The sequence below is a fragment of the Colias eurytheme genome, chromosome 15, assembly GCF_061535395.1.
Source record: "Colias eurytheme isolate Ceu_HAF_F1 chromosome 15, ilColEury1 Martin Lab GWU primary, whole genome shotgun sequence".
Taxonomy (NCBI): domain Eukaryota; kingdom Metazoa; phylum Arthropoda; class Insecta; order Lepidoptera; family Pieridae; genus Colias; species Colias eurytheme.
Window position 1 is genome coordinate 10,586,005 of NC_142994.1, and position 22,789 is coordinate 10,608,793.

Consider the following 22,789-nt stretch of genomic DNA (forward strand, 5'->3'; position numbering starts at 1 on the left):
ATCTCTATTAAGTTGTGTGAAGGTGTTTTCGTTGAATTTTATTGACTAAGAGGTCCCGAATATAAATAAGTATTTGCATATAAAAATGATTGTTACTAAAACATGAATAAAGTGCATTTATGTTATAATTTTGTGTTTAATTTTCATATTCCCGCTTGGTAACCGATTTTAGAAAACGGACGCTTGTCAATTCTCTACGGAATTGTTTCAAAAACATTATTATACGTATTATATACTTTTTGCCCCTTTCTCGAAGTTTAAATGCCTATGGTCACAGAAAGAAGGAAACCTGATTATTTTCATAATATTTACCTACTTGGGTCCATTGTATTCTTTTTATTTTTAACATCTTTATAACAGGGTAATGTAGGGTAGGTATAGGAAAAATAAAAATTCACATGTTAAAAAAATATATTTATTATACACATAAGTCATATAAATGGTTTAAAGGTACATCACAATTCTTTTTCTTAAATTAAAATAAAAAAGGAATGCAACGGTGGGATTTGAGCTATTTAATATGTTTTTAATAATTGATATTTGTTGAAAACACACAGTAAAATATTCTTACAGAAATTAAACACAGATATATCTTGATAGTGGGTAGGTATCTTTATAAATTATAAAAAGGTATATAGTTATCTGTTATATTGTATATCTAAACCCATGTAACTATAATTTTGTTAAAATATTATTTTAATTTATACAAGATGCCTTAAAAATATAGTACTTCTCTACTTTAAAATTTGTCTATTTTTATTCTTAATATAAAATCAACTCAACTTAACTATAATCTGTGAGATAGCTGAATAACATCCCGATATAAGGACAGTCAAATAGCACAGAAGTAATAAACTATTCTTCCATAGAATGTAATACAACTTTCCGAGGTCCTTATCCCATTTATATACTGTTTGTACCACGACGGGTATGAGGAGCCCGAGGGTCGAGAAAAATATGGCACCAACCAAGCCGATGAGTAGCTCCAAGTCGGGGACTGCTACCGCCAAGATCACTGGAACAAGATAGAAAGGGTTATAGTAATCACACACATAAAAAATATATATATTATATACGGTCGAATTGAGAACCTCCTCCTTTTTTTGAAGTCGGTTAAAAATATATCCCTAATATAAAAGTGTAACTAATATAAAAAACGAAAATAGAGACATAACATACGCTAGGTGTTTAACTGATTGAAAAATATTTAAGCAGGAAAGTTTGAGGCTTCTGAAATTTTTGCAAGGAATGTGTTTGTACCTAAAGAACCAATAGTATCTCTTCCACCAGAGCTGTGCTGACAGAGGCTAGGTAAATATTGGTTCTTTAAAAACACATTACTCGCAACACATCATCGTACTTCACTAGGTAGTAGACCTTGCACCAAGCACCCTTATTAAGAAGCCATAGATAGGACTAGTTTATACTGTACTGCAAGGGTCGGTATTATTACCGTTTTACCCTTTCAGTACGGAACCCTAAAAGACGACAGATTACTTGCAAAGTAAGCTCTTCATTCCAGGTTTTATAAGCCCAGACATTTAGGCTTTATAGGTAGGTAAGTCATTTACCTTTAACTTTATGGGCTCTCATTCGTCTGTTGGGATCTTTGTTTGAATAAACGTTTCAATACTATCAACATACCTATCAATAGCATAAAACCATAGCTCCCAAATTCCAATATTGATGATTGATTCCAATATTCTGTATATAGTTACCAAACTTTATGTTATTATTAACTACCCTTTTTTATTTCAGAACTTTTTATAATTATTTGTTATATTTCCGCGAGTAAATGAAAGCTCTCCCGGAACTTAGTAAGAAATTCGTCCAATTAATTATATTAAAAGGGAAATAGAAAAAACGAACAAAAGACAATCTTGTTGCTAATTAGTCGTATGTCGGATTTAATACAAACAGATGTTGGCCTCATTAGTTGCATGATACCTACTAATTTTTTGCATAGCTTTTTCATTAGACTACCTACAGAATATAATATTAGGTAGGTATATTTAGTTAAGTTTTAATTTATTTAACTCTACCTAAAATATTTTTCATCAATCTTAGTTAATTAGCTACATGTTTAAAATATCTTTCGGTAACTATTCCTACCTACTATTAATCAGCATTATTTGTATACGTAGTATATTATTATTAGTCTGTGGCATTATCATTAAAAACATAACACTATGTAGCTTTGAACATCACTATTATGGTAACTAGGTATATTATGACAATATGACGATCGTTAAACCAATAAGCCGGGATGTTCAATTTGATTGCATTTCGTGTTATTGGCCTAAAGCTATAACAACATTACAGTAACACGTCCAAATGCAATTCCCAGAAACCGTAATAAGTTAGTGTCAGCTAGTACGTATTATCCACTTGATATTTACTGTCTACATTTTCACTGTACATCAAAATGGATCAAAAATTAAGGTAAGGTTTTTCCATTTAAATTATGAGCGCAGCGATGACAGCTCTATCAAAATAATCCTAAGTATTCCATGTAGGTAGGTATATACGTACCTATATGAAACGTATAAATTCTGGTAATTAGTAAAATAATCATTATCTACCTACCTATTTATTGTTTGGATTTTCAAGTTTTTTTTTAAGAAAAGCAAGGATCTTATAAATAACTAATAATATTATTCTTAATTTATTTGGTTCATTATTGTTTCTAGAAAGAAACCAATTATGTAAAAGCCTTCAAAAATAGAGCTCCAATAGGTACATTGTAACAGTCCCTTATACTTTGTTCCTAGACGTAATCCTTTCTCCCGAAAGGTACCTGTATAAAAATATAATAGAGTTGTCAGGTATATTCCTTTGTCTTCAACGACGACACACTAACCCCAATTATTATATTATTGACTTTCTTCGTCACTGGTCAGTTTTCAGACACATTCAGAAGTGTTTAAATCCTGAATATATTTGTCAAAATATTATGTTTGTAAAAGGTTTTTTTTACTTTGTGTACATTTTTACTGTTAAATAGCAAAAGTGATACATAATTTGTGAACTGTAAACATGGTATTTACAGAAGAACAGGAGTGTTTCGTTGTTCTTGAGACGGTAAGTGTTTGATAAAATTTTAGAAATTTATAAATACGGTATAATATCTAATATGTACCTACTATAAGTTGACTTGGTTCGGTGTAAAGGTTTCGCAACGTAGGGGTAGCTATTATATTTTAAGGAAAAGGCCCAATGCAAAAAAGATGAATAAATATAGAAGAGAGCTTTTTGAGCTTTTATATCGTTGTAATTGTTACCGTATAACGAATAATTGATACAAAATGTATGCCTATTAAAGTGGGCAGTGTAATTCGACAAATACGGGTTCAATGCAAATTGCAAATTATATTTGGACAGACTGTTTGTTGAATGATTATTAGGTTCATATACAACGAGAATATATGGGTTGCGTTAATAATTTTGTTTTAGTGCCAGTTTAAATATGAATAATACTGTGAATTATTCATATGGGCTTTTAGTTAAATTCAGTGTGATAATATTGAAATGATATTTATCTCAAATACTATACACTACACTATAGCCTAGGCAATGTGAAGAATAGGTACCTGATTATACAGATTGACGGTAATATATGAATGAAAATATTATATTCATTTTTGTTTCGGATAGATTCAAATGGGACATCAATAATTTGAAGGAAGACGAGGGGAGGTGACACTACCCCCCTCTATCACCCCCTCTATCCACCATTACTGGGAAACCCTGTACACTATTCTTGTACCTACACCTAAACGTCTGTCATAAAACAGTAATTATCTGATAACAGAATCTCATAATATAATCAAAATTAATCGAAATTATTTGTTAACGTAATTTATACCTACTTTTAATTAAAAACACAGTTTTTAAATCGGTCACTGGACCGTCGTTAAATGATCATCATCAGTCAGGCTTGTTAGCAGAACCGGTTTTTAATGAAATTAAAACGTGTTTTTTGGGACAATTGGACGCTTTTTTCCAGGCCGTTTTCTGAGCCCTTTGCGTCCGAGTTCCAGTCCTGGTGACTTAATTAGGAACCCTTAAAATATATGTAGATCTTTAAGACTGTAGTATGTATTATGTAATACTACGGTATAAAATGAAATAACCGAAATACATAATTAGAAATCAATATGCAATGCAAATTATTATTGCTCTGTTATTTAATTCCCTGTTACGGACTGGCAGGTACTACAAACTCTGCCAGAACTTAGATCCTCGATAAGTCAATACTCAATACCAAAGATAGACCGATTATCTTACAACTGTACCTAACTCGAACACCTGTCGACTCGCGCTAGACAGGATATTGAAGACTGGCTCAATGATATTCGTTACGATAGTACCTGTTATGTAGACCTGTCACTTCAGTTGAAGTGAAGAGAAATAAGTGGTAGAAATACGAATAGAATTGTAGAAGGTTGGGTATTTTAACGTTGTTGACACACAACAAATAGGTATTCATGAAAAACGTTTATAATAAAATCGGAATAGGTACATGTATTTGCTTCTTAGAGATGGATAGGTTATTTCATAAACGATTATAATTCGTGAAGGTTAGAGTTTTTTTAATAAACATAAGTTTAAGAAAAGCTGGAAAACGTTTAATAAGCCTGATTCCACCAACTCTACCACAACAATAATTAACAAAACAATTAATACAAAACTTTGTTTCATGCGAATGTACCTACCTGTAAATTCTATTCGTTCTTTCATTCCAAAATATAGTCTCTTTCAAAGCTATTCTTTAATTCCCGATATTTTACCCGATATTTACCAGAAATTACCAGTCTTTTTAACCGACTTCAAAAAAAGGAGGAGGTTATCAATTCGGCCGGTATGTTTTTTTTTTTTATGTATGTACACCGATTACTCCGTGGTTTCTGAACCGATTTACGTGATTCTTTTTTTGTTCGATGCGGGATGGTGTCGAATTGGTCCCATAAAAATTTTATTCGGATAGGCCCAGTAGTTTTTATTTTATGAGCATTTTTGTCTGTATTTGTAAATGTTGCAAGTGCAAGTTTGAAGTCGGTTGTTTTTAACGCAGTTATTGACTTGTAAACTATTACGCTCTATTCTTCAAGTATTCTTAGACATTTACCGGTAAGAGTGACACTCAGGGTTCTAAGTAGGATCTGGGTGATGTTATGATAACTCTGGCTGATTCGGCTGCTTATCCTTGTCCATAGGATGTCCATGGGTGCGTACATTTGTAGGCAATATGTGAAGAACACAGCCACGGCGACTAAAATCTTTGCAGATAGCGCCAATCTGTAAAAAAGAAGAATTTGTATTATATAATTGTCCTTTTCCTTAGTAGCATAAAATAAGCAAAGTAGCATAAATTATTATTTGAAAAGAGCAACTACAGAGTTTCTTGCCCGCTTTTATCTGTAGAAACTGCTTTCGAACAGGTGGTAAATGGAAAATCTATACTAATACTAACTAAACTACTAATATTATAAAGCTGAAGAGTTTGTTTGTTTGTTTAAATGCACTAATCTCGGGAACTACTGGTCCAATTTGAAAAATTCTTTCGGTGTTAGATAGCCCAAATGGGCTATAATGATGCTGATATAAGACCATCTGGACTGCGGGTAAAACCGCGGAGCACAGCTAGTTTTAGTATATTAGTAAAATTGGATGCTCATTATTTAAAAGATATTGCTAGAAAAAAAACTAAATACAGCTAGCTATACTATATTATTAAATTTCTATTACTGTCACGAATCTAACACCTATTTATATAGTGAAAAAATAACTATTCATACTGTCACTTAAAATATAGGTACAGACAAAATAATAATTGTCTAACAAAAATTGTTACCCATAAGATGTAATGAAATATAAGCGTTAAAAAACATAAAAGAGCCTTTGAAACATTAAACACTGTTTGTGCGGTTGTATAAAAAGGAAAGAGGATACCCCTGTCGGTTTAACCCGTGAATATTTCAAGCACATTATAAAAGCAAATTAATACGTAAAATTACAAGGACACGTAAGATTATTCAAATTGAAGAGAAGACGACATTTTTTGAATTTTTATCACTTCACGTTTCGCATTTCTCTTCCTGTCTTATCGTATATACGGATGTAATTTGATTCTATGGTCCACGTGTTGATTTCTGCTGCAATTACCTTCTTAATGATTCTTTTGCTTATGGGAGTATTAACGTTAATAATGGACAGAATTAGTGTGTATTCTAAAATGAAGATTTAGGAAATTTAGACACAGGATTGCAAGACTCTATTGGTAATATTTTGGCTTCACTCGCATTGGAATCGAATTAATAGTTGCCTATATGCAATCTCGAATATGCCTATTCTACGATGTTTCATACAGATTTTAGCAGGTTTCCTATGAAAGAAACATCATCTATTTATCCATAACTAACTTTCACTTTTCTAATATTTGAACCTTAAATGACCGGTTCGATCCATCTCAAGCATTTTCATCTTAGGTATTGTCGAATATTTATGAAGGGAACGTCCTTCAACACATTTTACACAGATTGTCACACATTTCAGTATTTGGATAGCCCGAAAAATATGACGAAGCTTTTAGTTCGGTTTTTATAAGAACGTCAACCGGACCGTATAAAAAGGGTGTTAGTCTCGAGTTTCAAAGAATTGGAATTTTGATAATTTCCATAATCTAAAAAGAAAGGTAACAGTTTTTGTTACATTAAAGTCTATCTAGTCCAAAGGCTGTGAACTCTTGAGTAAAAAAAACTAATTTCTGATAAGAGTTTTCCCAGTCCTTAATTAAAGAGGATAGGCTTCACTAATACTTAACTTAAAAATGACTAAGTATCTAGTAATAATAATGAATTACCAAAAAATACATTTCCCCACTTTGCTAACGGGGAAATGTTTCACTTACACTGATATAAAAATTCAGATAAATACAGCTATTGCTTACATAATGGGAATGAAATGGCCATTACATGACGCATTTTGTTTTTATATGTTTCAGAACAAAGTTCTTATTAGGCAACTTGGACATCGTAGGGATGCGAACTTGCGTTGTTTTTTCCTCTTTTGTGTTTATATAGATATTATATCAGTAGTTTTCATAAGAGGAAATACCATTATGATTATGGCTGTGTGATAAAGATTGATTTTTAAAGTACCTATAAACTTGGTGTAATATTATGATGAATTTTGAACAATGATTAATTATTTTCTAAGACTACCTAGTACGTAGTAGGTACGTCGTACTAAACGGTATGTATTACTATTTTATTTCTATTTATATACATTTCATTATTAAGCTATTGCATAGCTTCTATCGCGGGCCTTGAGCGCGGGGACCGAATCCAGAAATTGCGTAACGAAAAACCTCACGCTCCCCGCACCGACGGGCGCGGAGGTGTGGCTTGAAGGCATAGCATGCAATAGCTTTACCGCGGCAGTCCCCGAGTGCCACACGTCTTTTTTTTTTTGTTAAAATGCTATTTTTCTATTACAGTAGGTATAGAACCAAAAATCATGAACATAATATGTTTGGTTCTTTAGAATACAAGAAAATCTGCGGTACTAAAACATGTTTCAATAAGCGGCATTCCTAACATACGTCTATTTCAAGCAGGATTTTACGACACATGAAGGAAATTGTAACAATTTTATGAAGTATCTTCATACGTACGAAATCAGGCGTAGTCCCTTTATTCCTTGTAATAAAATAACTTTTTCTTATCCCTGTTCGACACAGCCTGCTAAACCTTTGTAGTAATTAGTGTTCCTCGAGGCCATTAGCCATTAACAGCGGCTGTTAAAGACTTTTTTTATTAAACAACTTGGAAATTAACAATAAGATGTATACAAAATTACCCGGTTAATATTTTTTTTGTATAGAAAATAAGAATTAATTTTATAAACGCTAAATAAATATGTTTCACACGATTTTTAATTACGTTATTTCGTTCCTTCATCATTTTTCCAAGATAATTCATTTTTAAATCAAACAATTTCAAATATTTTACGATAGACATTTATGGAACGTTTAAAATATTAAGGCGCCAATAAAATAGCGCGTAAAAGTGATGTAACCGCTGGGCCCTTAACGATACCGCTTAGCTTTCGCTCCGTCAATTTTATTTTTAATAAAACAATTATGGTGGTTATGAAATTTCATCTTTATTTGATTCTGGAATATTCGTCCAAATTTGTATGTAGTTGAACGTAAGCGAATTCTGTGTTTGTGTTTGGAACGTAACAATGAAAATTGTTTGAACGTTCAATGGTCTATTATTTATTCTAGTAGGTAGCGTTCAAAGGCCATCTACGGTCATATAAATGTGAGATATATTTAATGTATTGTAACAACAAATATTTACAAAGCTAACAAGAGTTGTTAAAAATTCAGAAGAAAAGTGAGTAATAATTCAAATTATCGTAAACACACGTTAAAATATTGAAATATGAAAATGACACTATAACTTTTCAGCCTGTTACTAACTGTAATGTACTCGAGTAATGTAATATTCTTTTAACATTTCCTCGTAACAGCGTACTTTCTTATTCATAAGAAGCTTCATTCATGTAAAAATAGCTGATTCTTATGACTTTGTACTCGTGGTGAAAGTTTTCAATAAGGTACATTTCTTCTTAGTCTTTTAAAATACTTATATATTATAAGGTTGAAGTTTGAGGTCCAAATTCTATGTCAATCTATATTAATTATCATAATAATTGCACAACGTCTTGCAAAATGTATTTCGCAACAAATTATTTTCCTCAATTTAAATTGCTTGCTGAAAATAACTTGCTTTCGGTTCGCAAGTAGTTCGTAAGTTCAAAGAAACACCTCAAAGAAAATACGACAGGATGCTGAAAGTTTGAAGGGTTGGAAATGGGAAATTATTTCTGATTTTACCATTTAATAAGGTGTGAACAGTAGGGAAATAATCCTCTTAACGTTTATAAAAATCAGAAAAATTAAACGCAATTAGGATTGATGTTTGCAAGTTGTGATTCGTTCTTTTGCGGCATACACGACGACTTATTAAATTAGTAACTAACAATCTACCTACGAGCTTTTTGTAGTAAATATCTACTGCCCACTAAAATGTAAAATTGCCAATTTTGAATACTTAAATTTTTGTTCCAATGAATGCTCATTAAAAGTTCCCATTTGGTAGACAGTAATCGCTCATTTAAAGGAATAAAGGAATCCTCAATGGTACAAATTTAAAACAAAACTTAGAAATATATTCTCAACTGCATTACGAAATCTTTGGAGGATTTAACAAGGGTTTCGACAGTCTGTCAGGTCCACTCTGGGGTATTTCATTAACCGAAAAGAGATTTAAATATCACTGAAGAATGTGACTGAAGATTTATCTTGTCAATTATTTGATACAGGCCAAGAAGCTTATATCTAATACACTGGAGATTTCAGTATGAACATTAACTTGTAACAAGAAAATATGGCCTTGAATGACGCCTTTATTTTTTTTATCCCTTTCACACCCACTTGCCAAGTTAGGTGTGAAAGGGATAAAAAACATACAGGCGTCATTCAAGGTCATATTTTCTTGTTACAAGTTAATGTTCATACTGAAATCTCCAGTGTATTAGATATAAGCTTCTTGATACAGGCTTACACGGCTGATGTATTGCCAGTCATGTTTAAATGTGATATAAAATGTTTTTTTGAATCCGAAATGGTATGAACATATTTAAATTTTAATTGAGTGCTTTTTTATTGAAATTTCTTAAATTCAACAAACATAATTCTATTCAGATATTAAAACTTATGACGGATTTTTTAAAGCGATTTATTATATATCACAGATAGTCATAATCAACACACAAGAAAATACTATGCATAATCCTATTCATATTTAAACTTAGTGTGTGACGAGATGGTTCTTAGTACTTTTACCGCTCTCATAGGATGTAGCGTCAAGAGTTCATAAAATTTTGTAGCTTTAACAATTTTGAATGTAAGTTTAGTTGTAATTTAGGTAACAAAATTTGCAGTAGGTGTGTACTGGGTGTATTGTCTATATAGTGGAGCGCCGTAAGGTTTATACCTCGGAATCCAGGGCCAGTCAATGAATCTTAATATAAACCTTGAAAATATGTTTTTAATAGTGTATAGAAAAATGTTAAAAACAATTTTTTTCGCGCTCTCAATTTTTTAATAATTATTAAGTATAAACAATTATTAATTTTTTGAGTTTTCATTGATTTATATTAGTCAAAAGTCATATTTTAAAAAGAACAACTATTACAAACTTGAAAACTTGATCTTGGATCTTTAGGGACTGCAGATATACCGATGAGGGTCGGGTTGGAGAATAGAGGGGATAACAGCAGCTGTTCGGTATTGTTCATGGCGGGCTCTCACAGGAGCTGTTGTTTTCGTTCCGAAAAATATTTATTTCAGATTTTTGTTTATTAAAAATTAATGTTTATATTATTGTGCAGTGAGTGTGATAAAAGTTAATTACTGAACATTACTGAGTTTTAAAAACTTTGAAAATAGTGGCATAAATTGTAAGTATTTGTTTTTCATTTATATTACATGCTTTTGAAAACAGTTATGAATATTTTGTAATAAATCGATGTTAAAAGTTAGAATATAATAGTAGAATTTAATAATATAAATCATTAATTATGTAAAAGTTAGTTATTAATATTAGATACTAATATTTGTTGTTGCAGCCGCACGTGTCGCAATGGGTGAACCATCCAGTATTGATAGTAGATACAAGCAATGATTGCCTCATTTGTGATAAAATCGAATCTAGTTCTGAATTAAGCTCTGAACTAGGAGATATTATAAAAGTCACTAGTAGGCATATCATCATTAAAAGCTGCATCTGCGGAAAGAGGGGATGGACTTTCTCAGTATATTAATACTCGCGACTTTGTCTACGTGCATTCGGTATGCAGACAAAAATATATTAATAAAGGATGCATTAATTCTTATTTAAAAAAAAGAACACCACATCTGCATGCTCTCCACCTAAAAAAAAGCTTTGAACAGCTACTTCAATTGATTTTGATTGGAAAACTAGGTGCTTCTTTTGTGAAAAAGAAGCGGATGAAATGAAGGAAAGGAGGAAGTCCAAGTCGTCAAGACAACAAATCAGCTACGTCACTAGTACTGATTTAAAGAAAAGTATTGTAAGTTTGATATGTGAAGACAAAAGTGAATATTGTCGCAATATTCATAAAAGAATGTGGGCGTGTTAGATTTAGTAGCTCAGGAAGCTAAATATCACGCGGATTGTTACATGTGTTTAAAAACAACGCTAAAACAGACTCAGAGGGAGAAAAAAATTCAGCTTATTTACACCGCAAACAATGACGCAACGACCAGCTCCAGAATGTTTATTAAAAATTATTTTTTGCTCGTGCAAAACAGGATGTGGAGCATCTTGTAGGTGCAGGAAAAGTGGATTAAACTGCCCTGCAGCTTGCTTAGAAGGCAATGGTGACAGCTGCACTAATCCTTCACCTACAATCTATATCAACGAGATCGACGACGACGACAATAATGTACAATGATGTAACAATGTGTATAGTTAATGATAAATTTTTTTTGTAACTTATTTTTACGATAATCTAATAAATTAACATTGAAGTTACTCTGCACATATAATTTATTACAAATAAAATTAAATTTTTCACTATAAACACTTTTTCCCCCTTCCGCCTCTCATTTTTCAGTAAATTGTTGTTAAAAATTGTTGTAAATCGAGATCGGTCAATTTTTTTTTTTAACTTTTTTATTTGAGGTTTTAATAATGCAGTCTCATACTTGATATACAGATTCATTGACTGGCCCTGGGTTCCGAGGTTTGACCATTTTTATGCCTTACGGCACTCTACTAATAATATGAATAAATAAAGTAATTTTATTCATGACTTTGACAAAAAATATATAATGGTAAAGAAAAAGTAATAAGTTTCATACCATCGAACATACAATGTTCTGCCAAGGTTTTTAATCAAAGAACTAAAACCTATTTGAATACAAAACGTCATTATGTGGTGATTTCCATTAGTTGGAATTTGGTTGGAATGGAAACAAATTAATAAAAGTATCTTTATATCGCGTTGCTAACGGAATTATAACGAAATAATATAGAGATTTACATTTTAATACGATATTGGTCTAAGAACTTAATATGACGGGCCATTTGCAAACTTGCAGACTTATAAATCATGAAAAGTTTATGAAAGGATGATCGTTTTTAATACGATAGTGTCAACAAACTTGAAATGCTGTCTTGAATATCTTTATATTATTTTAATTCTTTAGAAAACTGAAGCTAACAAAGTTATCCATACATACATGTACAATTATTGTTGTACAAAGCAATGAAGCCGTGTTTTAATAATTTCTAAAAGAATTTGTTCTGTTAGTGCACAATGGAATTTTGTACTGTTTTTTGAAATGTAATTATTAAGGATATAAACAGTGTTTTCATACTAGCTAACTAATTGGATGCTCTTATGGTGGCATTTAAATAAAATACCTACTATGTAATTCTAGTGGATTTTCCCAAGATTATCTATTTTATACTTACTTCTGTTGTACATTAAATATAACGAATGCAAGTCGTTACATCATTTGAATTAATTAAATGCTTATTGCCGTCCCTGAATCTAACAGAAAAAAACAACATGGCACAGATTAAATAATATACAATTACTCATGCTATACCATTTAACTTACATGTCATCCTGTGGAAGATTCAATGTAATACTTCCCAGGACTTCCTCCCCATACTTGATGTAACCAAAGAGTCCCACGACGCCATACAACGCCGCTACCAGAACCATAGTGATGTTCAACACGCCAGGACAACCCAGGAAGTGTTCTGGTTTGGCCATTTCGTTCTCAACTGGCATCACTACGTTGATTCCCTCCATTGCGAATATTGCTGTGCTGGAAGGGAAGTGAACTGTAAGTTATAGGTAGGAAGGTTAATTTTATGTGTCAGATTTATGAGTAGCCTTTAAATATTTATAGACATTTATTTGCTAAAATGTAGAGCAAATGAATTATCTTTAATAGAGTAGAAATATCTTGTACGTAGCTGTAATAATGTTTATTTAATTTTAATAGTGTCAAATTGTAGACATTAAGAACCTACATTTTATTTATTTATTATTATTTATTATGTAATATTTTTTATTCTTTCAGTTTTGTGTCTAAGGGACACACCGTGCGCCATCTATTGAGATGATTAACAACCATCTCAACCAATACGAAACACTTTACAGTGAATACAATATTGTAACGCTGGAACACGGCCTTTTTTGTTGAGGTCAACATGAAAGATATTTTTTTTATTTAAACTTTGTTATCGGTTTTTATAATACATACATAACTTATTAATTATTCTATTTAGGTACGTATTATTTTTAAATATTTATCACATAGAAAATAATACAATACTATTTGTATTTAGTAACAATAAGGGATGATCAGTAGATAGTTATATACTCTGGTAGCATCATCAATCATAAACTTGCATGCATTTATTATTATAAATGTTTACGTACAATACAAAATTTAATTAGACGCCGACACAAAACACGAAAATTATGGGGGAGTTGTTTGTTTAAAACAAATTAACATAACATCCAGAAACAGTAATTAAGTAAAACTAAAGACAATATTATTCATTAATGTATGGGAAATATTCTACTTTTTAATGCAAAAGTTTATAAAATTGTATGGATGTATTATATTTCTTCTTCCATGCGAAAACTATTGAACAGATTTTGATTACACCTAGCAGTGATGTAGCTTATGTACCAGACTAACACCTAAGGTGTATAATTATTATTACACCTGGTAATACCGTGGTAAAAGTAAAAGTAATAAATAAATCAAGCTAAGTTAAAATTCTACCATAAACAAGGTACAGATTAACAGAATGTTTCGTATATCCCGGACAAGCCTGAGTATTAAATCCTTCTATTTCCCATCCCGAACATTGTACGGAACCAATTTCCTCCCGTAGTTCATACAAACAACAAGCTAATTACTACACACGTAGCACTACACGCGTAGCAACTGCTACCTTGTTTGTAAACACGATGCTATAGGCCAGCCTTTCCCAACATTTTCCAAAGGCGGACCTCTTACCACGCCACCTTACCATGATCCGCTGACCTTATAATAATTCGTGGACCCGCAAAAAACCTAATTTCTATATGATTTTAAGAATTAATTGATTTCTTGGAGTGTTTTTGTATGAAATAGCTTAGCCACCCATCACTTGACAGATTACTCCAGGCTTTCGTAATTTTCTTGATTTGGATATACCCGCGGGCCCCAGGTTGGGAAACGCTGCTATAGGCTAAACGAGCTGGCTACAATGACTATAGGAAACTAGTAAAATCTGTCGTATAGTCAGAGTGAAATCAAGAGGTATCTTACATTGGAGATGTAGTGTTTGATAGTAATATTAATACATTTTAGGACATAATAGGAAGCTTATTTGGAAGTATAGTAGTACCTACCTAGTGTATGGAAATAATATTATCTACGATTAAGTTAGAACTAAGATGTGCGATTCATTATATTATTATGCTAAAATTTTTACAGGTTCGTTTTAGGTTTATGAATACCCTATTTATTATTATGTATTTAGTTTGAACTTATTTTGTCAACAGAATTTATAACCATTTCAAGCCAAAAACCGGCAAATTTCAATTCAAAACGTCTTTTATTTCATTTTCCAAGGAATCTATATAATACTGCTGAAATTAAATTATCTTTGTCTTTGGCTTCGTCTTTGGTTAAATTAGATTTATTTGGTTGACTTACTGTTTCGGTTTGGATGTAAATTTATTCTTCCTTCGATTTAATATGATTTTATAAATACGAAGTACGTTAAAATATTCCAATCGTGTTATTTTATTAAGCTATTGCATAGCTTCTATCGCGGGCCTTGAGCGCGGGGACCGAATCGAGAAATTCCGTAACGAAAAAACCTCACGCTCCCCACTCCGACGGGCGCGGAGGTGTGGCTTGAAGGCATTCTATGCAATAGCTTTACCGCGGCAGTCCCCGAGTGCCACACGTCTTTTTTTTTATTTTTAACGTAGTTTAAAGACATTGGGAAGGTGAATGTTCTGAGTTCTTAGACAGAGTTTGTGAGAAATATTGTCTATTTGATATTCGATAAAGCTAAAATTATGACAGAAAGAGTAAGACGCAGTCTGTAGAATAGAAGAATAAATCATATTTTTCTCAAAATATTATTTGTAGTGAAAAAGTAGAATAGTACGCAAGACGCGTTTGTACTTACAATACAATATTTATAAGAATTTATCTTAGTTCAAAATTCATATAGGGAATATAATTTCTACTTGATTTCTACCTATTATTTATACAATAAGCATAATATAGTTTTCTATCTGTCAAAAAGGTGTGTTATCTGTCAAAAACAATCGTAAAATACTGAAAATTATTCTAAGGCGCGGGACATATACAAGCGGCGCGGCGCGCATCGGGCGCACCGCGGGCGCACTGCCGGCGCGCCGCGGGCGCGCTGCCGGCGCGCCTCGGGCGCGCTGCCGGCGCGCCTCGGGCGCGCTGCCGGCGCGCATCGGGCGCGCTGTTGGCGTCCGAAAATGATATTTATATAGAGTGGTTAAATGCATTTTCTTCATGCATAATTTAGTAAAATTATGTTTTTTGTGCTAAAAGAGATTAACATTAATTTGAAAGTAACGATTTTGTTTTGATAATTCCTTGTAAGTAAATAGCGAGGATAACCCCACGATTGCAAATATGTCTTTGTTGGAAATGTTGGAATTTACTTGGAAAATTTTATAGTATCTACTTTTAAAGTAATTTTAAAGTAGTACTGGTGTAATGATGGAAGAAAAGAAGGTTAAAATAACACAAAATTTATATTGTACTAGCGGTCCGCCCCGGCTTCGCCCGTGGTACATATTTCGCAATAAAAGGTAGCCTATGTTCTTTCTCAGGGTCTAAAGTCAAATTTCATCAAAATCGGTCCAGTACCTAGTTTATGCGTGAAAACCATACATACATACATACATACATACATACATACATACATACATACAAACCTTTCCTCTTTATAATATTAGTATAGATAAAATATGGTTTTCAAACACAGGTTTACATTTAAACCATATAAATCTTATCATTAAAATCTCAGTTCAAAAGTATTTACTTACAGTACTGATCATTCCACAATATTATTACAATTACAAATAAATAAAAAACACAATCAAAATCAGGATTATCTTTATTTCTGACATTGTAAATACATGGGAATTTTTCATTATGCTCTTCTTCATTTTCACTTTCCCTACTGCCATCACCTGTGTAAATCATTTCATCGATTAATTCAATTCACCTTTAAAAACAAAACGAAGAAGGGTATGTAATAGCAGCTCTATATAATTCCACACAGAGAGAACACATTTTTGACTGACAGGCTACCGTCTCCTACCACCCGATTTGTTTTTGATTGTGTATGACCGTGAATTGACCTCTATTTGGATGCGATGGGGGAAGCGCGCCTGCGGTACGCCTGCGGTACGCCCGCGGTGCAACCGTGGCGTGCCGCCTCGTCGCCTTTCCAAAATTCTTTCATACAAAATGTATAAGAAGGACGTGGTGCAAAACAGATTCAAGAGGTGCGCTTATGGCACGCCCGCGCCCGCGCCGCTTGTGTTTGACCCGCGCCTAATATGATATTAGAGCAAGATGTGAAAACTGAAAATATATTCGAATGGACGAAAAACTTCACTAGCTTTTATTTTTTATGTTAATACATGTCAAATTCAGCAGTTATTCAGTTTGGACCAAGGTTTGACTATCATATTATTATGTCGATTTCTTAATAAAAACAACCATTTCAAAGTACTATTTTCGTTTCAAATCTTTAAAGGAGATTTGAAGCTATTTTTAGAATCTTCTAGGTTATTATTTTCTTTCAAACTAAAAGGCTGGGAAAGATATTGCATTTTAGTATTATTTCGTTTCTTCCTCTATTTAACAATTTAAAGTACATAAAAATATTCCTTATTATTAAATATTACACGTGTCAACAATAATTATTGTGAGGGGTTTAATTTCCCAAAAACCTCAAATTTTTTTGTTATGAAAATGACCCTTCATATTAATGTGAAAGTTAACCGTGGGCTGAACGGCTGAACAATGATATCGCATTTTTAGCTTTTGCTTACATTTTATTTTTATTTTTTTATAGGTTTGAGAAATATTGTCTTTATTATTAACAAATTATAATATAAACGGTAATCTATTCATTCCTTTCCTATGTGAAATGTTTATCATAAATATAGATAGATACATAAAATGTTTGTTTATTGCACACACAAAAAACTTACTTTTAACACAAATAGAAGACGAAAAAAGCTCAAGTAAAAGAAAATGCTTCTATTTTGCAAAAGAAAGCATTATATTATGTATTATTAGGGATAAATTGCTAGCAATCCGTTTTGGTCTGTTAAAACAATAGTTGTATTTTTGTACATATTACGTATAAATTTTTCCATAAACTAAAAGTTACCTCAAAAACAACGGCCATTGCCCGATGTCAGCTGCCAATTTCGCGTTGCTAACTTCAGGCAGATCCACAAATGTATAATAGCAGGTTACTCCGAAGGTCAGTACTAGACACAGATTGGCAATCACAGAGAAGGGCACCAGGAACTTTAGGTAGCGTACTTGTGTGATCAGTACTAGGGGCAGGAGGAGGATGCCGCAATATGCTTCGACGGAGAATTGATGGTCGGGCGCTAAATGGTCTATGATCTGGAACAAAAGAAAATACATTTATTCGTACCGTTAACATATAAATACAGATGTTTATAACAATGATTAAATTAACAGATAAACAGTACACAGCATACAGTTACATAACAGATAAACAGCATATATCCACTCAGTTCTTTGATAATCTATGGACAAAAGCATGGGTAAAATATAATCATAATTATTATTGTTGCCTACAGGTTTTGCAAATGTCCTCTTTCGGATTAATGAAAAATTGTGGGGGTATATATGTATTGGTAGTCTGCCCTTGTCATACTCTCTGTAAACGTTGTTGTAAATAATAAAATAAATACACGAATACTTTCATGTTTTATTATATCTGTTTCTAATTGTACAAGGAAATTCTCTCAGAATTATAAACCCTATTATCATAGAATCCATTTAACATGCTTAGACACGAATCGGATCAGGTATAATCTAGTGCGGTTACTTCTAGAGATGATCGGATATCAAGAGCTTGCATAATAATTTGAATTATATTATAGTTATTAATATACGATTGTTATAGGTTTAGATAGAGACTGTGGGAGTCAGTTTACCCTGTCTTATTTATATAGATAAGACCGTGAAGTATATTAATACGTGAAGCAACCTTTTAACCTATTTTTACGAAAATTGGGTGGACGGTAAAAGAAATTGACAAATCTGCCTTCTAAACTAGTAAAAACATACATAAAAATAACCTTTTTTATCTATATATATAACTGGCTCACTGACATACACACATTCATTTATAAACCCCTTTATGGGAACAATAAAGCCATGATAAATAAATGTGATTGATAAGGAATGTTCTGTATTCCGTCACTGCCCAGTATGAAGGAAAAGCCAGAGGGTTCTCATGATTTATGACTCCACATCATACCCGGGATTCTTTGACCGCAGAATTTCAGGATATAGCTATAAATAAGAATATAACGTTTTTAAGAATGCGTATTGATTTATGCTTGAAAGTGTGAACCAGCCAGGGAATTATGTTAGTAGGTAACCCTTTGCTTGTGTCGACTAGATATACCTACATATTATTGCGGTGAAGGCATTTCTTAAACATTATCTAATCTTAACATGTTAAAGATCTATTTCCTAAATAATTATAATATAATATTCTGGGCTGAATACAAGTCTTCATATTATGAGAATTTATTTTTGTAACAATTTAAGGGACAGTATTTATTCTGTTTCATCGAGTCGTTTCGTAGAACACCGGTCAGATTTATTGGAATAAGAATTTCAACCATTATTTTATATATCAGTAGCTATAAATATAACAATTTATACATAAAATTTAATAACATATGTAAATAACATGATTCCCTCCTAATGGACGTTCCTAAAATGACTAGAGGTGCATAATTCTTAAGGTTTTTAGGTGAAAATTGTCAAAGAAATATAAGCTATAAAGGTGCATTTAGATTTCAAAGGCTTTTTAAAATCCAATATACATAGAAAACTTTTGTTGTTGTTTTTACGGAATTTCTATAGTACTGTTATTGAAACCAGTCGTACAAAGCATTCTGTATTGAAGTGAAAAAAAGCAAATAACGTAAAGTGAGTAGCAACTACTCTACTACACTACCACTATAATATATTGCAATAAAATTATTGCAATATAGGATAGAAGTAGTGTAGTAATACCACAGATTAGATACCTAGATAGATACATCACTTCCATAAAAAAGTGAAATTTATTTATTTTATTTTATTTATTTATTTATTTAAAATACCTCCGCTATAATAGCCTATAGTAATACAATGTATCGTTTGCTGTCACCGAATTGGCATTCTGATTGTAGTTTAATAAACTATAACATAAAAATGAATCGCAAAATATGTTGGTAAGCGCATAACTCGAGAACAGCTGAACCGATTTCGATAATTCTTTTTTTATTATATTCCTTGAAGTACGAGGATGGTTTAATATATGTAGAGAAAACGTAAATATGTACCACGGGCGAAGCCGGGGCGGACCGCTAGTAGTTTAATAAAAATGATTGTTCATAAAGCCTTGTAGAAGTTTATATGAATAAAAAAGTAGAGATTAGATTTAAAATGTGAAGGAAGTGTGTGTTTCAATAATAATAATCAATTCTTATAATGAGGTACCATAAAATATAAACATAGAGAAGCCTAGAGATGGCAAACGTATCTATTTAAATATCTATAATATAATATTATGTAGTACATTTCTTACAGCTCTCAAACCTAGTTGCAGTTATTATTGACCGATCAACTGACTTCTTATTATGATAAGACTAGCGGTCCGCCCCGGCTTCGCCCGTGGTACATATGAAAAATAGATGTTGGCCGATTCTCAGACTTACCCGATATGCACAGAAAATTTCATGAGAATCGGTCCACCCGTTTCGGAGGAGTATGAAGAACATTGTGACACGAAAATTTTATATATAAGAAGATAATAATGCTATACAGTTGGAAGTCACTTATTAAAATACGTATTAAAACATAAACCAAAATTCGCAATTTGGGAATGAGCTATCTCAGCTGTTCTACATCCCAAGGATACTATTTGATAAGTAACAAAGTTAGAAAATTATTCGCCTATTTTCCATACCGTTCCCTCTATCACGGGCTATTGACCTTTCCTTTAACCACACTGGGATGTGACTAAATCCTTTGAAGTTGCCGAAATATTTAAATTTTGGACTGGCCCTGTCCACTGGTCAAAGGGCCAGATTGACTTTCAAAGTTGAGACACAGAGTATTTAGATAGTGATATTTATGTATGGTCTGCAGCAAAACTTTAATGGACATTTTTCTGAGCCGATGCCTTCTGATCTAGAGTTCATTGACTAGTGTTAATATGATTATGATTGGGGCAAATTCCCGCAACTGATTATTATGCGCCTTTTAAATAAGTCTAAAATGAAATTGAGTTATTATAATGGTCTATGTCAGTGCAGAGGTTAGTCTGAATATTGCGAGAGTCTAGTATAGAAATAAACTAAAATAAGAATTTTTCTGATAGCAAAGGAAATTGCGTGGGTTAACGAGTTTTCATCCATACTAATATTATAAATGCGAAAGTAACTCTGTCTGTCTGTCTGTTACTCAATCACGCCTAAACTACTGAACCAATTTTCATGAAATTTGGTATGGAGATATTTTGATACCCGAGAAAGGACATAGGCTACTTTTTATTACGAAATATGTACCACGGGCGCAGCCGAGGCGGACCGCTAGTAATAATATAAAAGTATGTTTATCTGCTGGTTTCCATGTTAAGAAGTATATTTAGTTAAGTTTGTTTTGATGAGGTTGTTTAAAATTGTCAAGAAACATCAATATAATTATTATAATAAGATAATAATGCTATAATATATTAAATATAAAAAAATAAAAGAGGCTCTATACATAGGTAGATGAACTCAAATTAGTATATTTTAAAAATTTTGAAACCTAAAAACTCTCATTTTATTTCGTAAGGCATACGAGCTTTGAATTTTGGTTTAACAAAGCGAAGACCATAATAAGAGAAGTTGAACAAAGCATTTTCCTAGTACAAATCCATTGTTCCTTAACCGCATGAATGTATCGAGTTAAATTCATAATATACATTCAAGATATATCTTAATATATATAAATCTCGTGTTAACAGTGTTTGTCCTAAATGGACTCCTAAACCACTTAACCGATTATAATAAAATTCGCACATCATGTGCAGTTTGATCCTACTTGAGAGATAAGATAGGTTTTATCCCGGAAATCCCACGGGAAAGGGAGCTAGTGAATAAATAGATTTCAAAGGATTTAACTGTTTTTTCATCATAAGAGCTTTTTATTTAGTTTATTTACATTAAGTAAATATAAAACTTAGTTACAGAGAAGCTTAATTTATTAGTATATTGGTTGCATTGGTTATTTACTTTCTTAATGCAGCAGCTTTCACTCGCTCATTGCAAGTTTAATGAAAAAGCTTCCCCATATATACTTTCACCCCGTATTCCAATAAAAAATGTTTAACTTTGAATGTAAATACGAAATGAAAAATTCTATACGAAAAATATCGGATGAATAGATATAATATGAAAACCGAACAAGTCTGATAAACTAACTGAACCACGCAACTCTGCTCTCTAACATAATATATTTTGACATTGATGCTTTAGTATCCCTGAATAAGGGGACTAGCTATAGCACAGAAATATTATTCAATGCTAAACTAACACTTCTATTCTACTAAGGGCCGATTTTTCAATGCTTGGATAAAATTTATCCGTCCAATAAAGTATTACACGAAAATATTAAAATGTCACGTAAACTGTCAAATACGGGCAATTAGAATACGTTTTTAAAATGGTAGTTTTATACATTATTCGATGAATAAGTTTTATCTAAGCATTGAAAAATCGGCCCTAAATTAACCGAGTTCCAGCAGAAGTCCTTTCAAATAAACGATCAATTCACTTTCAGATTTCTAACATTAGTATGGCTTTATAGCCATTAGTTAGTTAGATATGTAGTTAGTATAGTTTTTTGGGAGTTGCCCGTTTCTTCCCTTTTCTTCGAGCGGAAGGAACCTAAGGGGGTATTAGGTAAACAAAACAAACAACAATCTTAATTAAATTATAAGGTAGTATATATTAGACATTTACACAGTATAACAATCTTTCTTACAGTATGGCAACGCCTTTGTCACCGGTGTAGGAAATACTGTAACAATACTGTAACATTTACAACGATTTCATTTTGAAGTAAAACATTTTTTTCCAACCCCTAAAATTTAGTGTAACATTTTTTCGTTACGCGTGACATTTTTCCGTTACGCGCCATCTTTTTCTTATTCCTACCACGTGTGATTCGACGTATTTCTGTAAAGTTGCTGTAAATTATTTTTTTTGAAAAATAAGGTCATAAAGGAGTTTCACTTCTTACGTGTGTACACTAGTACCTACACGCACACATTTCTTTTTTATTTCAGGAAGAGTT

At 32.2% G+C, this 22,789-nt stretch overlaps 1 protein-coding gene across 2 annotated transcripts in view; it reads right to left on the reverse strand.

The window, feature by feature from the left end:
* Positions 1-509: 509 nt before the first annotated feature.
* LOC149902563 (proton-coupled amino acid transporter-like protein pathetic) overlaps positions 510-22,789 on the reverse strand; it is a 54,215-nt gene continuing 31,935 nt past the window's right edge. For both annotated transcript variants that reach the window (XM_090110500.1, XM_090110499.1), the window contains exons 6-9: positions 17,577-17,821; positions 12,725-12,937; positions 5,129-5,298; positions 510-1,015 (exon numbers count right to left, since the gene is read on the reverse strand). In XM_090110500.1, coding sequence (XP_089966626.1) covers positions 774-1,015; positions 5,129-5,298; positions 12,725-12,937; positions 17,577-17,821 — 870 coding nt within the window. In that variant the 3' untranslated portion in view covers positions 510-773. The remainder of the gene's footprint in view (positions 1,016-5,128; positions 5,299-12,724; positions 12,938-17,576; positions 17,822-22,789) is intronic.